At 31.4% G+C, this 17252-nt stretch overlaps 2 protein-coding genes across 2 annotated transcripts in view; one reads left to right on the top strand and one right to left on the bottom strand.

The window, feature by feature from the left end:
- LOC123265635 overlaps window positions 1-17252 on the bottom strand; it is a 73416-nt gene that overhangs the window by 44717 nt on the left and 11447 nt on the right. Inside the window, exon 2 of the mRNA XM_044729457.1 lies at window positions 6118-6171. Within this exon, the coding sequence (XP_044585392.1) occupies window positions 6118-6157 (40 nt within the window). The 5' untranslated portion in view covers window positions 6158-6171. The remainder of the gene's footprint in view (window positions 1-6117; window positions 6172-17252) is intronic.
- Window positions 12777-16918, top strand: LOC123266143. The gene is made up of 4 exons (XM_044730172.1): window positions 12777-12909; window positions 13115-13900; window positions 13951-15689; window positions 15899-16918. Exons 1-4 carry the CDS (start codon window positions 12777-12779, stop codon window positions 16916-16918), a joined length of 3678 nt encoding a protein of 1225 aa, XP_044586107.1.

Raw genomic sequence — 17252 nt, 5'->3', positions numbered from 1 at the left:
TCCATAAAATTTATTTATGTAATATAATAAACATTGAATTATTATTAAGAATTTTTATTATTTACGTCTGATTTAATGAAGAAATTTTTTTTAAAATAATCTAATTTTATTAAATAATTTTGTATTGTTAGTTTTTAGTTTTGCTTTATTTCTTCTTTTATAGTAAGCTTCACCAAATTAAAAATAATAACGAAGTTAATATTATTTTAACTTAAAAATTCAATAGAATAAATTAAAGAAATAATTTTCATAAGATCAGACACTAATGACTAACAATAACTTAATTTTGATTATCATGTAAAATTATTAGTTTCATTAAAAACTTGAGAGAGCAGTCAATTTTTAAATAGTTAATTTAATAACTAATTTGATATTATTTCAGAATTATTTAAAGAAATTTACATCCTTTTTGACATCATTTTAATGTTTTCTTCATTGTTGGTCCAATAAATCTCTTTTTCTCAAATAAAAAAAATTAGGAAAACGGTTGACCCTGAAGGCCATCCCTGCAACTTCCCGCTAATTCCATACGTAGGCGCTTAAAATTGCACCAATGACGTTTTTTAGCTCTTCGAGCTTAAAAATACAGTTTATGGGTTATTTTGAGCTCTCCGAGCTCAAAGAGATTGCTTTCCTATGCTTTAAAGCTCTTCGAGCTCAAAAGTCTGATAGAGATTTGATAAGACACTATTTTTTGAATTTTTAAACCGCAATAACTTTTGAATGAATAAACCGATTTTCACGCAGTTGGCAGCATTCGACGCAGTTTTTAAGCCTCACAAAGAATCTTAAATTTTGAATTGATCGCGCAAGAAATTTCGGAGTTATTCCGAAAAAACACTTTTTTCGGTTTTCTTTCGTTCACGATATCTCTCGAACGAATCAACCGATTTTGACCGGACTGGTGGCGATCGACGTGGTTTTTTGAGGTTAAGAGCTGATTAGTTTTTGGAATTGAACCATAAAGCCGTTTAAAAGTTATTCCAAAAAAACCACATTTGAAAAAAATTTTTTTTTCAGTTTTTTGAAGATTTCTCAAAATCTATTGATCTGAATCGGTCCAAATAGTTTTCAAAATCTAAGTTTGGTCAAGCCCTTTCGAATGGCACCAACCGCGATGAAATCGGTCAAGCCGTTCAAAAGTTATAAGCGGTTCACATACTTTCACACACACACACACACACACACACACACACACACACACACACACACACACACACACACACACACACACACACACACACACATACAGACACCGTGACAACCTCGCGGGGATAGTCAGGGAAGCTTCCTGTGACCTTTAAACGTCGAGATCTGATGAAAACTCGATTTTTGCATAACGGGGTGAAAACAATAACTTCCAGATTTTTGAAAATCTTCGATTTTCTTAGCGGGAAGTTAAAAATTATTAATAAAATAATAATAATAATTTTTAATGATATTAAAAAATACGTAATGTAAAAGACCCAGTTTTTGACACTGACCAAGTTGTTTGACACTTGCAATTTTATTCTAGTTAAAAAAAATAAATGTTCTCAAAAAACCAATTTTCTTAAAATTTATAATTCAAAAATTATATTTATTAAATTATTAGAGTTGATTTGTTTTTTTTTTTTAATTAAAATAAAATTGCAAGTGTCAATAACTAGGCCAGTGTCAATAACTAGGTCTTTTACCTTACAGACTTTTTGTTAAATAATTAAGACTAAGATAATACATTACTATTAATTAAAAACCTAAAACTTTCCTGATTTTTGTTATTTTTAACACAATTAATTAATTAGTTGCCTAAATTAATTTATATAATAACAATAATTTAATTATCATTCCCAATATTTTTTATTTACGTCTGATATAATGAAAAAATTTTTTAAATTTCCAAAACAATCTAATTTTATTACGTGACTTTGTATTGTTCATTTTTAGTTTCGCTTCATTTCTTCTTTCATAGTAAACTTCACCAAATTAAAAATATTAATAAAGTTAATATTATTTTAGTATAAAAATTCAATAGAATAAATTAAAAAAATAATCTTCATAAGATCAGAAACTAAACATATTAACAATAACTTAAGTTTGATTATTATATAAATTTATTATTTACATAAAAAACTTGAAAGTAGTCAATTTTTACGTATTTAATTTAATAACTAATTTTACATTATTTTATTCAAAATAATTTAAAGAAATTTTCGACATAATTTTGATGTTTTCTTCATTATTATTCTAATAAATCTCTTTTTCTAAAATAATAAAAATTATCAATAAAATAATAATAATAATACCTTAGCTAATTAATGTGCTAATTAATAATACCGTCGACGCCTGCAGGTCTTCTTCTTTCTCAACTTAAAAATTTTTTTACCATACAATCTCTCAAGGCCTGCAACTTCAGCTTATTCCTTCTTTATATTAAAGAGCCCGTGAGTTATGATGTTAACCATCGAGTATAAACACTAAAAAACAAAATAATTGTACCAAAATAATAAATATAAATAATAATAACAATAATATAATGTTATTTTAAGAGGATACCTTTTTTCCGGCGTCAGGCGCTGAGAATTGCGCAAGAACAATAATAAAAAACCTCGGTGGTCTGGCTTGTAATCAAACTCGTTAAATTATTTCGTGTAATATAAAGTTTAAATGACGGGCAACAGTTTTGGGCTTTATAAAACCGTTCCGGATCTTTGATGCGATGCTTGCTCTTAACTTCTTAGGTATTTCTTATTCGCTCGCCGATTTATACGAATCTCTGTAAGTAAAACAGTTTCAAGACTTATATACTGATGCTCAAGATCGTAAAGATTTAAAAAAAGTTAATTCGTAGTTTGGATATGGGCTTCGGGCCCACGCGACCATCAACACTTTTATTCCCACGCTTCTTTCTTCATGACCTGTGCATGCAATCTTATTCTGCTTTCTGTTTCTCTTCTGAAGTATCTAGGATAATTAATTTCACCATTCCAGTTTGTACTTATTCCTTGTCTTTTTATTTCTTCAAATATGTCACGTTTTTTATTCACAAAACTTTCTTTTATTAAATCAAATATTTCTTCTTTTAGGTAGAAAAAATATTCACCAATAACTAGTGATACAATTTTTTTCTAATTGCCACGGAACAAATTATTGACTTGCGCAGAAGCATAATTTGGCGGTTCCAAATGTTTCTAGAATTGGCGCTAGTGACTGATTCTTTGGAACCAAGTAACACATTTTCTTCAAATGAATTCTTGAGAATATTTTAGATGAAGAAAGATACTTTTATTAAAAAATTGATGTGATGTTTTCATTATTGCCGCTTTTCGTTGCTATGGTGACCACTTTGGCAATGGTTACCATAGAAACGGTTACTATGACAATGGTTACCATAGCAACTGTTACTATGGCAACGGTTATCATAGCAACTGTTACCATAGCAACGGTTACCATAGCTACTATCATCATGGCAACAGTTACTATGACAACATTTACCACAGCAGCGATTACCATGGCAATGGTTAAATATTAATGAGTTGAATTTGTAAAAATATTGATTAATTAAGTTGTCAATAATAAACAATTCGACGGAAGCGCGCAAAGCGCGTTCGATTTTCTAGTTTTAATAAAAAAATAAAAATTTTAATGTTAATAAATTCATTTTTTTTTAAAACAATTTGTTGATTTATTGAATATAAATAAATTTTCAAAATTATTAATACCTATTAATGAATTCATTTTCAGTTTTGAGGTTAAGAAACAGATAATCAAGGTCTGAAAGAAAAAATAGATAGATAGATAGATAGATATATTTATTTATGCCAAAGCCTTAACTGGCCAGATGGCAAAAGAAAAGCTTACATTATATTAAAATATTTTAACGATATTTTATAACTTAATAAATACTTAACTTAATGTATATTTTGACAGAGTAAAAGAAGAATATAATTTAACAATACAGATTGAAGAATAACTTAAGATTTAAGTAACATTTTTGTTTGATTACATATTTTTTGATGATTTAACTGAATTTAACAGACAATTTTTAAATATCAAGTTCGAAGAGGTAATGAAAGGTTTATAATAGATTTAATAGACTATTAATAGACTTGAATTTACTAATCAATATCCGGATAGAGAAGTAAAAAATTTATTTCAAATATTTCTTCATAAGATGGTACCAATTAATATTTCAGATAATTAATTAAATAGAACTTAATGTTATTTAACTATCAATAAATATTATTTTGGAAGAATAGTACATTTATTAACACTAAAGAAATATTTCTTAATTGTTAAGAATATTTATCAAGAGTTAATGAATTTATTTGAAGTAAAGGCGTCTTATTGCTTACAGTACCATCTGAAGATCATTCATAAACAAATAATACGATTAATTTTTATAATGAAGATATAATACACTGATAATTTTCACCGCTAAAAAAATTCTGTAACTTATTACAACAATTTTTTTATTATTTATTTTATTTCTTCTATTGTTTTATTATAGTATTTTTTTTTACCTAGGGCAGGAAAATAAGAAATGTCTCAGATTACATGTAATTGTTGGAGGTTTAAACAAAACCGAGGCGAAGCCGAGGTCGACAAACATGTGATCTGAGGCTTTCTTATTTCCTGCCTGTGGTGAGAATACTATTTTTCTCCTCGACGGAGGCGGAAAGCGGCATTTTCGTTTAGCGCAGCGGGAGGAAAATTGACGCTTTCCGCCCGGAGTTGAGAAAAAATATTAATGATTCTGATCTAATAGAATTTTTTATTGAAGCTATGGGGTTATAAAAAGTGTCAAAATTGAATTTTTATCCTCACTATTCATTCAAGGGTCTGAAGAAATGTTTATTAAAAACTAATAAATATTTATTAACTATAAATAAATATTTTTCAAGCAATTATAATAAATTGTGCTTAATAAACAATTTTTTAATTGTTAATAAATATTTATTAAATCACTTAGTGTTACAAAATCATTTACAAACAGTTAATGAAGCTTGAATAATTATTAAAAAATCCTTCTGTGATTAAAAAAAAAAAGATTTAAAAAGAAGAAATAAAATTATCATATTTCTGAACCATTATCAAATATATCAACTGTTAATAAATGATTTATTAATTGTTAATAATATTTATTAAATCACTTAATGTTAAAAAATCATTAATAATTAATAAAGCTTATTATAAATATTAATGTAGTCAAACTTTTTACTCCAAAAAACAATTTCTTCTTTCCTAAAAGTTTTTTTGAACAATTGTGATCAGAATTGAATCAAACCAATCTTTTGTTCAATAAAATAAGATTTACAAAAATAAAATAAATCTGTAATCCATTTAATAAGTGAATTGAAGTCAGGTTAATAATCTGGTGATTGATCAGAGTTTTTTGCAAGTTATCTTGTCTGATCGGTCGCTAATAGAGTTAAACAACTCAGTGACATTGAATAACTCGATTTAATTCTTGTATTAAGTTAGTTTACTTGTGTCTGGAGTTAAATGTGGACTTATTTAAGTCTGGCAGGTTTCTTTTTTCCCGAGTTTCTTTTTCAACTCACGTCGGCGACTTGACATCAACCGTCGAGCAAGAAAAGGAAGCCAACTGAGTAGATTTCCGTAGCGGAACTCGTACTTAAACCTGAATAGAGATGGAACAGAGAAGACAAGTTTTCAAAGGCCGGCAAGTTTGAATCTAAGAAGAGGATGCCGGACAGTTGATTGGAACCTGGGAGGAAAAATAGTTGAATAAGAGAGTCGTAAATCACGGGGATCCTCTCCCACGGCGGGTTGAGGAAACCAGGAGCTTCGGCTTGAGAACCCTAAGAGCAAGAGTAAGAGTTAGTATAAAGAGCAAGAGTAGGTATAAAGAGCAGGAGGATAAAAGAGGTTGATGTTAAGGCTCAAGCGGTGTCCATTGTCCGTTAAACATAGTTCGCGGGCCACCGCGGTACTAGACTCTTACGTGTATTAATTACCAGTACGTCTCAAGCTCAAGTCTCGAGACATAAATGATGTAAGAGTCTTTTATACATTATTCTTACAGCTTTTTAAAAATAAAGTCTAGACAAGACAACACAACGCAACATGCTTGTACATTACTTGACATAAAATATAAATAAAATAGCGACGTACCATCAGAAGCGAGACGACAGAGCCGAGCGAACATCCTCATACCGATGGTTACTCCTAAAATAAAAACAGTTTTATTATTTTATTGTAAAGGCAGCGGTTTATGCCATTTTTACTCTTACCAGGCACATAAATTTTACTTTTTTTCAAACACATCTTTAGATGGGTCTGAATAATTGTTTTTTACTAAATAAGGGTTTAAAGCTAGATAGTTTATTTCGGTAAACGATTATAAGAAAATATCTAAAGTTTCTTTTTCACTAAAATAATGTAATAAATTATTTAAAATCATATATTTTTCGTTTTTGTAAAAAAAAATGTTTTCTTCCTTTGATTTATTCGCATTTATCTTCCTTTTATGTGTTTTTGGTCCAAGAGCTCTAAGTTTAGACAAAATGGTGTCAACTATTTAACAAAATGGCAATTTGCGCGCAAAAATATTCAAATCATATGTATCTAAGCTCTATTATTAATTTCAAGAAAATTTTTGTATTAATACTTATTTCTTCACAGTAAAATAACCTGAAATTTAATAAATATCGTTAATATCAAAAACTAAAAATATCGAATCTAACCTCGACAAATTTTGTCATTGTTTCACAATAAAATTGAAGTTTAATTTTCTTCTTTTAAAAACAAAAATAGAAACAATATTTTTAATTCATTTGCTCAATCGTATATAGTTCCAATTGTTGATAAAACTTAACCAAGAATTATAAATTTTGTTTTTTCTCCAATACAATTCTCCAGATAATTCAAAAGATTGAAAATTTTTTCCTGTTTTATAAAAAAAATTATTTTTTTCTTCAATTAAGTCACTTTTATGTCCTTTTTATTTATTTTTCATCCAAGAGCTCTAAGTTTAGACAAAATGGTGTCAACTATTCAACAAAATGGCGACTTGCGTGAAAAAACATTTAAATCATACATATCTAACCTCTACTATTTATTTCAACAAAATTTTTGTATTAATATTTATTTCTTCACAGTGAAATAAGCTGAAATTTAATGAATATCGTTAATATGAAAAACTAAAAATATCGAAGCTAACTTCGATAAATTTTGTCATTGTCTTACAATTAAATTGAAGTTTAATTTACTTCTTTCAAAAACAAAAATGAAACAATATTTTAATTTATTTCGTCAATTGTATATAATTCCGAGTAAAATATTTAAATTCATAGATATTTCAAAAGATTGAAAATTTTCTCTTATTTTTATAAAAAAAATTTTTTTTTCTTCAATTTAGTCACTTTTATGTCCTTTTTACTTATTTTTCATCCAAGAGCTCTAAGTTTAGACAAAATGGCGTCAACTACTTAACAAAATGGCAACTTGCGCGCGCAAATATTCAAATCACACATTTAGCCTCTACTACTCATTTCTTCACACAATTGAACCCTGAAATTTAATAAAAGTTAAAATATAAATAACCAATAAAAAAAATTAAAAATTTCAAGGCTAACCTCACCAAATTTTCTAATTCTCGCCAAAAATTTCAATTAAAAAATATTTTCTTCCGGAACCGAAAATTCCAATTAAAATTAATTATAATAATAAAACTTCTAATCAAACGCTTCTATATTGTTCCGCACAACATTCAACATAACCCCATTAAGTTTTTTTCTTCCTAACAAAAAAAAAAAACTCCTTAAGGTTATCTCTAGTGAAAATCAATTTAAAATCACAGGGTCACGATAGTCGAACCAGGTACTGGGCGTATTTTCTGGTGCAGGCAATTATTCCGGTACACATTCATTAATTAGTAACGCTAATTACGTTAGTCGACTCCACGCGAGTTTATATTCCCCATAGCTTCGATTGGTTTCGATAAACCATGCAAATCTAGGTTCAAAGTTTACTGCTTCTTTAATTAAGCCTGTAATTAAAAACCAGGACATAAATAAACAAAATAAAAACAACGCATGCTAGGTGAATTTCTTCCTACGAGTGTTGCTCCTGAATACCTTCCAAGTAGTGAGTTATTGCGATGGTCATGGATAAATGTGACGTCTGACGTGCCGATCTCGAGTACCAGTACCAGGGAAAGTCCTTGCCCGCAGCGACGAACTGGTTATGTCAAACGGGTGTCCCGGAGAGCGAGCAACCGGTCCACGAGTATACTAAGTACACTTCACCTTTTATTCTCCTTCTCTTTCTTCTTAACTTATAGTTTATCTTTTATATAAGTGTCTTCTTAACCTAAGACGGTATTAACTTAATTGTCATTTAACAATTAATACAAAAAATTTTATTGTACCAGGAGACGCCGGTGTTCATCGAATCCAGATCTTCTCAGAGCATTCACGGGAATAAAGTCGCTGTCATTTGTTGTTCCAAGAATTATTTATAAAAAGATAGTATACAGATATTAGATAATTATGATGACGTTTAAATAATTTTTAATCATTTCCAGTTAATCCAAGTATGTACCGATGGAAAATGGCAGATGAACTTTTTAAACTTTTTGCATGATACTGAAGTTAACTAACTGTTCATTTTTTTTATTTTTATAACAATTATATTTTAAAAAGTACTTTAAAAAATTTCCACTAATATTTTTTATTAATTTTCACATGTGGAATTTTTTTCATAATAATTTAATTGCTAAAAAATTTTCTGATGTCAGTTAAATTTCACTGTCTTACTTTTATGATACTGAAGTATGAAAATTAAATTAGCCGACATCTAAAAATTTATAGAAGTTTTTTTTAATTGGAAAAATCATTACAAAAAAATCAAAAAAAAAAATTCATTTATAAAAAACTTGAAAAACTAGAAGTGCAATTTTTAAAAAATATTTTTTTGTTCTAATTTTTCCAATAAAAAAAAATTAAAAACGTCGGCTAACTTTATTATTGTTATACTGAAGTTACTTGAAAACTTTCAATTTTTTTTATTTTTATAACAATTACAATAACAAAAATTCTTTAAATAATTTCAAAATAAAACGTATTTGATCCTACTTTTAATACAGAATCATAACTTTGTCTCTAATTCTTCTAACCCGTTATCACCTATTCGGTCATTTTTATGCTAGTATAAATCTAATTTCAAGTGGATGGAAATTTCCATCTTCACTAACGATTTGAGACAATTCGTCTTCGGATAGTTAGGTCGATGGGTAACCATCGAACTTGAACACTAGTTAGCTGGTGAATGCTAGTATCTGTTCGACTATATGTTAAGTATTAACGATGGAAAGCTACTGAGAATAAAGGGCAACTTTTTGAAAAAATCCATGAAAAATTAACCAAGCCAGGAATCGAACCTGGATCTCCCCGATTACATGTCAGGATGCTTTTACCAGTTAAGCTACCGGAAATTTCCATCCACTTGAAATTAGATTTATACTAGCATAAAAATGACCGAATAGGTGATAGCGGGTTAGAAGAATTATAATAAAATCACGGTTGATAAAATTAATAAAAAGTTTGTCTCTAATAAGGTCAAGTTCCCAGTAGTTGAACAGGTTTTAAAGTAAAACGTATTTGACCCTATTTTTAATATATAAAGAAGTAATTATTAGTTCAAATTAGTGATTTTCATGAAAATATAAATAATTTTGAATTGGTTGAAGCTCAAAATAACAAAGATAATTAAATATTTATATTTTGACGTTTTTAAGATAGACTATGAAAGGAGTAGCTGTTGAACGATCAATTCTGACAAGCCGCAGTAGTTGAACTAATAAAATATATAGCAATAGGCACACCAAAAATTTTCAACGTTTTATTGAAATATCTAAAGAATTATAACATATTATTGAACAATATTGAAAATAATACTATGAATATTTAATATATTCATTTAAAAATAAGAAAAATTTATATTTAATTTTTTAATAACATTTTTTATGAATGACAACGCAAATTTACAATTATAAATCAAAAAAACTCAATTCAAAACGTTCAAAAATTTTTAACTACACTAATTTTTAGCTATAAAACTTATTTTATTTGCAGTAATTAATACAAATCACAATGCTGATCACTAGTCTATAAATCTATTAGAGATTAGAGTGCTGTTAAAATTATACGGCCCCAGCTTGTTCAAGTTCTGGTTACCGCTTTGAAAATTTGGAGGTATAGTTAGACGCTAAAATTTAATATAAAAATTATAGTTTATGTCTTTGCGAAAAATATATATTATTTAGAGAAGATTATTTCATTGGGTGGTACAATTTTTAACTTCCCGCTAAGAAAATCGAAGATTTTCAAAAATCGGGAAGTTATTGTTTTCACCCCGTTTTACAAAAATTGAGTTTTCATCGAATCTCGACGTTTTGAGGTCCTAGGAAGCTTCCCTGACTATCCCCGCGGTGGTGTCTGTATGTCTGTATGTGTGTGTGTGTGTGTGTGTGTGTGTGTGTGTGTGTGTGTGTGTGTGTGTGTGTGTGTGTGTGTGTGTAAACCTCTTATAACTTTTGAACGGCTTAACCGATTTGATCGTGGTTGATGCCATTCGAAAGGGCTTGACCAAACTTAGATTTTGTATATACTTTGGAACGATTTGGACCGGTAGATTTTGAGAAATCGCAAAAAAAAAATTTTTCAAAAGTGGTTTTTTGGAATAACTTTTAAACGGCTTTACTGATTAATTCCAAAAACTAATCGACTTTTAAAATAAAAAAACCACGTCGATCGCCGCCAGTCCGGTCAAAATCGGTTGATTCGTTCGTGAGTTATTGTTGACGAAAGAAAACAGAAAAAAGTGTTTTTTCGGAATGACTCCGAAGTTTTCCGCTTTATCAATATAAACTTAAAAATTTTTCATGAAGCTTAAAAAACTGCGTTGAATGCCACCAACCGCGTGAAAATCAGTTCATTCATTCAAAAGTTATTGCGATTTGAAAATTCAAAAAATAATGTTTTATCAAATTCCTATCAAACTTTTGAGCTCGAAGAGCTCAAAAGCATACAAAAGCTATTTTTTGAGCTCGAAGAGCTCAAAATAATATAGAAATTGTATTTATGAGCTCTAAAACGACATAAGTGCAAATTCAAGCGTTTAGGTATAGAATTGGCGGGAAGTTGCAGGGCCTTCAGGGTCAACCGTTTTCCTAATTTTTTTTACTTAAAATTATAATAAACCGTTTTTTTTTACTGATTGTTCGGTTTACGATTCAGTACCTTTTTCATGAAAAAAATAGCATCTATCGACTATTCTCGACTTGAAAACTTTTAAGGTAACATAAATCTAATTGTTTTAATTTATAATTGAAAAAACTTACAGAAATCAATTACTGTATCATTGAAAAATTATAATAGACGCATATTACTCATAATAAATATACGAATTTTGTATTACAACAATTCGAAAAGTGTGTTCAAGTACTGGTCCCATTTTTCAAAGTGTTCAAGTACTACACAGAAAGAAAAATTTCTTGACTGAAAAACAAAATTCTTGGCTCAAGAAAATTTTTGGGTGTCTGAAGGAAGACCGAAGTTATGTTGGCCGAAGTAAAAATTTTTCTTGAAATTCTATTCTTGGTGGAAATAATTTTTTCTTAGTTCAAATTATCATAAATACTTGATATAATATATTTTTATATTTGATTAAGATTTTTAGATACTTTAGGGAAACAGCGCCACTTACTTCAACTGAGAAAAAAATTTTCTCACCTTGAGAAAATTTTTCTCTTGAATATTTAATACCCATTTTATATTATTTTAGCGTGCAATTATACATATTGAATGAAAAAAAATGAAGAAATATTATTTGATCTTCCTATTTGACATGTTATTGATGAAAATTTACTTCTATTTTTATATTTAATTTTTTGGAGCAAGAGAGAAATTTTCTCAAGACAAGAAAATTTATTTCTATCAAGAACTAAATTTTTTGGAGCTAGAGGCTAAATTTTCTCAAAACAACAAGATTTTCTTGACTTAAATAAATTTTCTTGGATCAAGATACGTTTTTCTTAAAGCAAGAGAATTAATTTTGTTGGAATAAGTGAAATTTCTTGTGTCAAAAAAATTTTTTTTCTCAAGAAAATAATTAGGAAGAAATATTTGTTCTTGGCTCAAGTGGACCTTTTTTTTCTGTGTAGGTACTTTACCTTAATAATTTTTTTCAATTTAAAAATTTTTTTCATAATAATTTAATTGCTATAAACTAATAAAAAAATTTCTAACGTCAGTTAACGTGTCTTACTTTTTACAATATTTATAACATGACCAATCACCAGGAGTTGAGCATAGTCTACTAGTTGATGTACACACCGTCGATGGTCAATGTCGAGACAAGTGATGGGAGCTTAAACACGTAGCACGGTCAAATTGACAGCTGTTGAACATTTGAGATAAAACTCATGCTCGTTAGCTTTTCCTTGTTTGCGCTGACAATCCACCACCTGGTTCCGTTCTATCAATTATATTACGAGTCTCGTCCTTCGAGATTACATTATAGATTACCTTGTAGTACCGCTACTTCGACTAGTTTTAACCACAATTTTAGAGAATGAATTTTAAATTTACTCCGTCTCCCGCCACGTTTGCTTACCCTGCGCCCTCGCGGTTACTCTTCATAACGTTTTTTGTGCTAGACAAAGCCACATGTTGAGAATTTTTATTGCATAAAATAATTATTTATTACTAAAATAATTAAAAAATTTACGCCAATTAAATAGAGCGTAATCTTCTATCTATACTGCGATAATGGGAAAAGGTAAAAAACGCAGCAGAGATCGTAGTAGAGAACGGGACGGCGGCGACAATGACAAGCGGATAAGGAGGTTAGAAATGATGGTTCAGACGTTGGTTGATGCTGTCATCAAAGATAAAGAATCAGGTAAATAAAATAAAAATTTTAATCAGACGAAAGTCAAAGTACATGACGTTAGAGACTCAGAAAGTATGAGACTCGACGGGCGTGTCAGGCTGGTAAAATTTGCACGTAGGAGGCAATAACAACCAGCGCTGAAAATTTTCATCTGGCATTTTATAAAGAAAAAATTTCTTTTTTGCAGATGAAAATGAAAAAAGTGCTAATAAAGTAAATTTACCGGAGACTCGACCTGAAGAGACTCTGACAGAGCATGAGGGAGAGTCTGCCGAAAATTTGGTCCTTCAAGAGACTCCCAAGAACGACCTTCCAGAAACCGTGGTCAAAGAAAAGGAAAACTTGGAGGTTCAAGATCTATTACCAGAGGCTAAAAAACTGGATGATGAGATTGAAATAATTCTAGGAGACGACCCAGGGGCAGAAAAGAAAAATCAAGTAGATTTACATGAAAGTTTGGTATCGAGGTGGACCTCTTGGTTAACTGAGGGGTTACCTAAGGAGATGAAAGAAAAATTAATTGAAGAATACCCACGTAAGGGAAACGTGTGTCTGGAGGCACCAGAGTTGAATCAGGAGATTGTGTCGTCTCTTAATGAAACAGGTGTCAAGAGAGACCAGTACTTTGTCCTGGAACAAAAACTGGCTGGCTCAGCCTTGTCCGCTTTGGGTCAGGGTATCACGATGATTTTAAAAGACGCTGAAGAGCCATTAGATCGTCTAGAGTTATTGAAGAAGCTAGCTGATGCTGGAAAATTGATGTCTCAGCTACATTTTCAGGTTTCTTCAGCGAGAAAATCTTTCATTTCTCCTACGCTTACTAAACCTATGAAAAATCTACTTCAGTCAACAAAACCAGGTTTACTTTTATACGGAGAAAACCTGACAGAGAAAATAAAAGCCGCAAAGTCGATTGAAAAAATCGGAAAAGAGATAAAAAATGCACCTCCAACATCAGCACCTCCTCAAAACAGGAAGACAGACAGACCAGTACCAGCCCGTACTTTAAACTGGCGGGGCTCGAATATGAGATCGGGGAACTCATATCAGAGCCAAAAACAGTTTCAGCAAAGAAATCCCCAGACAACCTATCAAAACAACAGGGGCGCGTACGGCAATGCATCCAGGGCGGTCAGCAAGACCCAGAAATCAAACTTTGTGGACAAGAAGAAGTAGACAATCAGGTGAGATTAGTAGCTGGACGATTAAGTCATTTCCTCCATGAATGGAGACAGGTAACCAATGATAATTTTATTCTAAACTGCGTAAAAGGATATGAGATTCCTTTCCACACAAAACCACCACGATCTCTAAGCTTTATAAAAGAATTACAGTTTCCGGTTGAGGAGGAAGCGTTTATAGGTAAAGAAATAGAAAAGTTGTTACAAATGGGGGCTATAAAGAAAGTGAAAGCGGCAGAGGACCAATTTTTATCACCTTTTTTCTTGGTTCCAAAACCAGACGGCTCTAAGAGATTTATTTTAAACCTTAAATGTTTAAATCAGTTCATATTAACTCATCACTTTAAGATTGAAGATCTCAGAGTTGCATTAAAGTTAATTTATCCGGATTACTTTCTCTGCAATCTGGACTTGAAAGATGCCTACTTCCTGGTGAAAATTGGTCCAAATACCCGAAGTTATTTAAGGTTTTCGTTCAAAGGTCAGGTTTATGAATTCCAGTGCATGCCATTTGGGCTTTGCACAAGCCCATATGTGTTCACAAAGTTACTAAAGCCAGCTCTTAATATTCTGAGAGAGAGAGGTTGGATATCAACAGCATATTTAGATGACATTCTGTGTATCGGTAGATCAATGACGGAATGTAGAAATAACGTAACTTGTACGAGGAAAATCCTTAGTAAATTGGGTTTTATCGTGAATGAAAGAAAGAGTATGCAAATACCAGAACGGAGCTGTAAGTATCTGGGATTTGTAATAGATTCTAAAAATATGACTCTGTCGTTACCAGAGGAAAAGAAGTTAAAATTGAGAAAGATGATCAAAGAATTTTTAAACAAAGATTCCTGCTCTATTAGAGAGATGGCGGGTCTGATTGGAGTATTAGTTGCAGCATGCCCAGGCATTCCCTATGGGATGTTATATACGAAGCTCTTAGAAAGAGAGAAGTTGAAGGCTTTAATTATAAATGAGCAGGACTTTAATAAGAAAATGTTAATTCAGGCTTGTGTAAAGAAAGAGCTGTGTTGGTGGTTAAGTAAAATTGTTGGGGCCAAAAATCAAATTAGAACCCTTAGTTACAGACTAGAAATTTTTTCGGACGCGTCGCTGACTGGCTGGGGGGCGCATTGTAACGGAGAAAATGCTCATGGGTTTTGGACACAGGCGGAGAGAAAACTCCACATTAATCATTTAGAGATCATAGCAGCCTTCTTAGCACTTAAATGCTTTGCGAAAGATTATAAAAATTGCGAAATTTTACTTAGAATTGACAACACCACGGCAATCTCGTATATTAATAGGATGGGGGGCGTACAATACGTAGAACTCAATAAACGAGCTAGAGACATATGGACATGGTGTGAGGAGAGAAAGATTTGGATATTTGCTTCCTACATACCCTCACGTGAAAACACAGAGGCTGATAGAGAGTCCAGGAGAGCTAACGTAGATACAGAATGGGAATTAGAAGATCAATCATTCCAAAAAATAGTCAATAAGTGGGGCACGCCACTTATTGACTTATTTGCATCAAGAAACAATACCAAAGCCAAGTGGTTTTGTTCTTGGAAGCGTGATCCAGAAGCGCTTTATATAGACGCGTTTACGGTAAATTGGAAGAAATATTTTTTCTACGCCTTCCCGCCTTTTGCGATGGTTGCAAAGGTGTTACAAAAAATTAAGACTGATAAAGCTCAAGGGATAGTGGTGGTTCCTTATTGGCCTACACAGCCGTGGTTTCCCTTGTATAAGTCTATGCTTATCGAAGAACCCTTAAATTTTTCGCCATCCTCACACTTATTATTCTCTCCTTGCAGGTTAATGAGGCATCCACTAGCGAAAACTCTTTCCCTGGTGGCAGGGAAGCTCTCCGGCGCTCATATCGACAAAAACTGATACCAGAAGAAGCAGTAGAGATCCTGATCGCATCATTAACGGAGTCGACGATAAAACAATACACCTCAGCGCTCAAGAACTGGTGGTCCTTTTGTGAGAGTACCAACCAAGATCCCTTACAACCAGACATTTACATAGTATTAAAATACTTAACCTTTCGTTTTAATCAAAATGCGTCTTACGGCACTTTAAACTCAGAGAGATCTGCCATAAATTTGCTCAGTGTAGTCGATTTAGGTAACGATCCTTTAATTGGTCGTTTTTTCAAGGGAGTGTTCAAGAACAGACCACCGAGACCAAAATACAATGAAATATGGAACACAGAGACACTGCTGAACTGGGCTGAAGCTCTAGAACCTCTGCACACCTTGGACCAAAAATCGCTCACCTACAAGCTAGTATGTTTGTTGGCATTAGCAACGGCACACAGGGTACAGACATTGTCGCTAATAAAAATTAGTGACATAATAATTTCAAAGAATAATGTAGTCATAAAAATACGAGAGCAGATTAAAACTTCTCGGATAGGATCACTCCAACCTTCCTTTACCTTACCTTTCTTTAATGAGCGTAAGAGTGCCTGCGTGGCTACAACTCTCCTAAGTTACCTGGAAAAAACCAAGGACCTAAGAAAAGGTGAAGATCACTTGTTCATAACTTTCAAGAAGCCCTTCCACAGAGCAACGTCACAGTCAATCAGCAGGTGGATAAAGACCTGTCTACTATCGGCGGGAATAGACCCAAGATATACTGCTCACAGTACACGACACGCGTCAACATCCGCTGGTGAGGCAAGAGGACTTGATGTGAACATTATAAAGAGCACGGCGGGATGGTCTGTAAATTCACAAGTTTTTGCCAAGTTTTACAAAAGACCAATCGAGCCAAGAAAGGAATCCTTCGCAGAAACAATACTGTTGAATAAGAAAGTACAAAAATAGTCCATAATATTATGTAATTAAGTTAAGTGTAAGTGGACGCGCATAATAAATTAAACGTATGATAATGAAAAGCGTAATCATCATTGTACTCTAAACATCTACAAGGTAATCTATAATGTAATCTCGAAGGACGAGACTCGTAATATAATTAAAAATCAAACGAACTTACCTTAAGTGAAGTTCGATTGTAATTATATAAGAGTCTCGTCCGAGATGATTACATCCCTCCCACCTTTTGATTTTCAAAATGGTTTTCCCTCCCAAAAAAAAAAAAAAAAAAAAAAAAAGAAAAGAAGCTTAATTCCATAAAATTTAGGAATGCTTTAAACTGTAT

This window comes from Cotesia glomerata, linkage group LG5 (genome assembly GCF_020080835.1).
Source record: "Cotesia glomerata isolate CgM1 linkage group LG5, MPM_Cglom_v2.3, whole genome shotgun sequence".
Taxonomy (NCBI): Eukaryota; Metazoa; Arthropoda; class Insecta; order Hymenoptera; family Braconidae; genus Cotesia; species Cotesia glomerata.
This window is presented reverse-complemented; position numbering and strand designations above follow the sequence as displayed.

Excerpts from the sequence above, each read along its gene's own strand:
- LOC123266143 (XM_044730172.1), top strand. The coding sequence starts at position 12,777 with ATGGGAAAAGGTAAAAAACGCAGCAGAGATCGTAGTAGAGAACGGGAC. Across the intron at positions 13,901-13,950 it reads AGACAGACCAGTACCAGCCC|AGCCAAAAACAGTTTCAGCA; the intron begins GTACTTTAAACT and ends AACTCATATCAG. Across the intron at positions 15,690-15,898 it reads TTTATATAGACGCGTTTACG|GTTAATGAGGCATCCACTAG; the intron begins GTAAATTGGAAG and ends CTCTCCTTGCAG.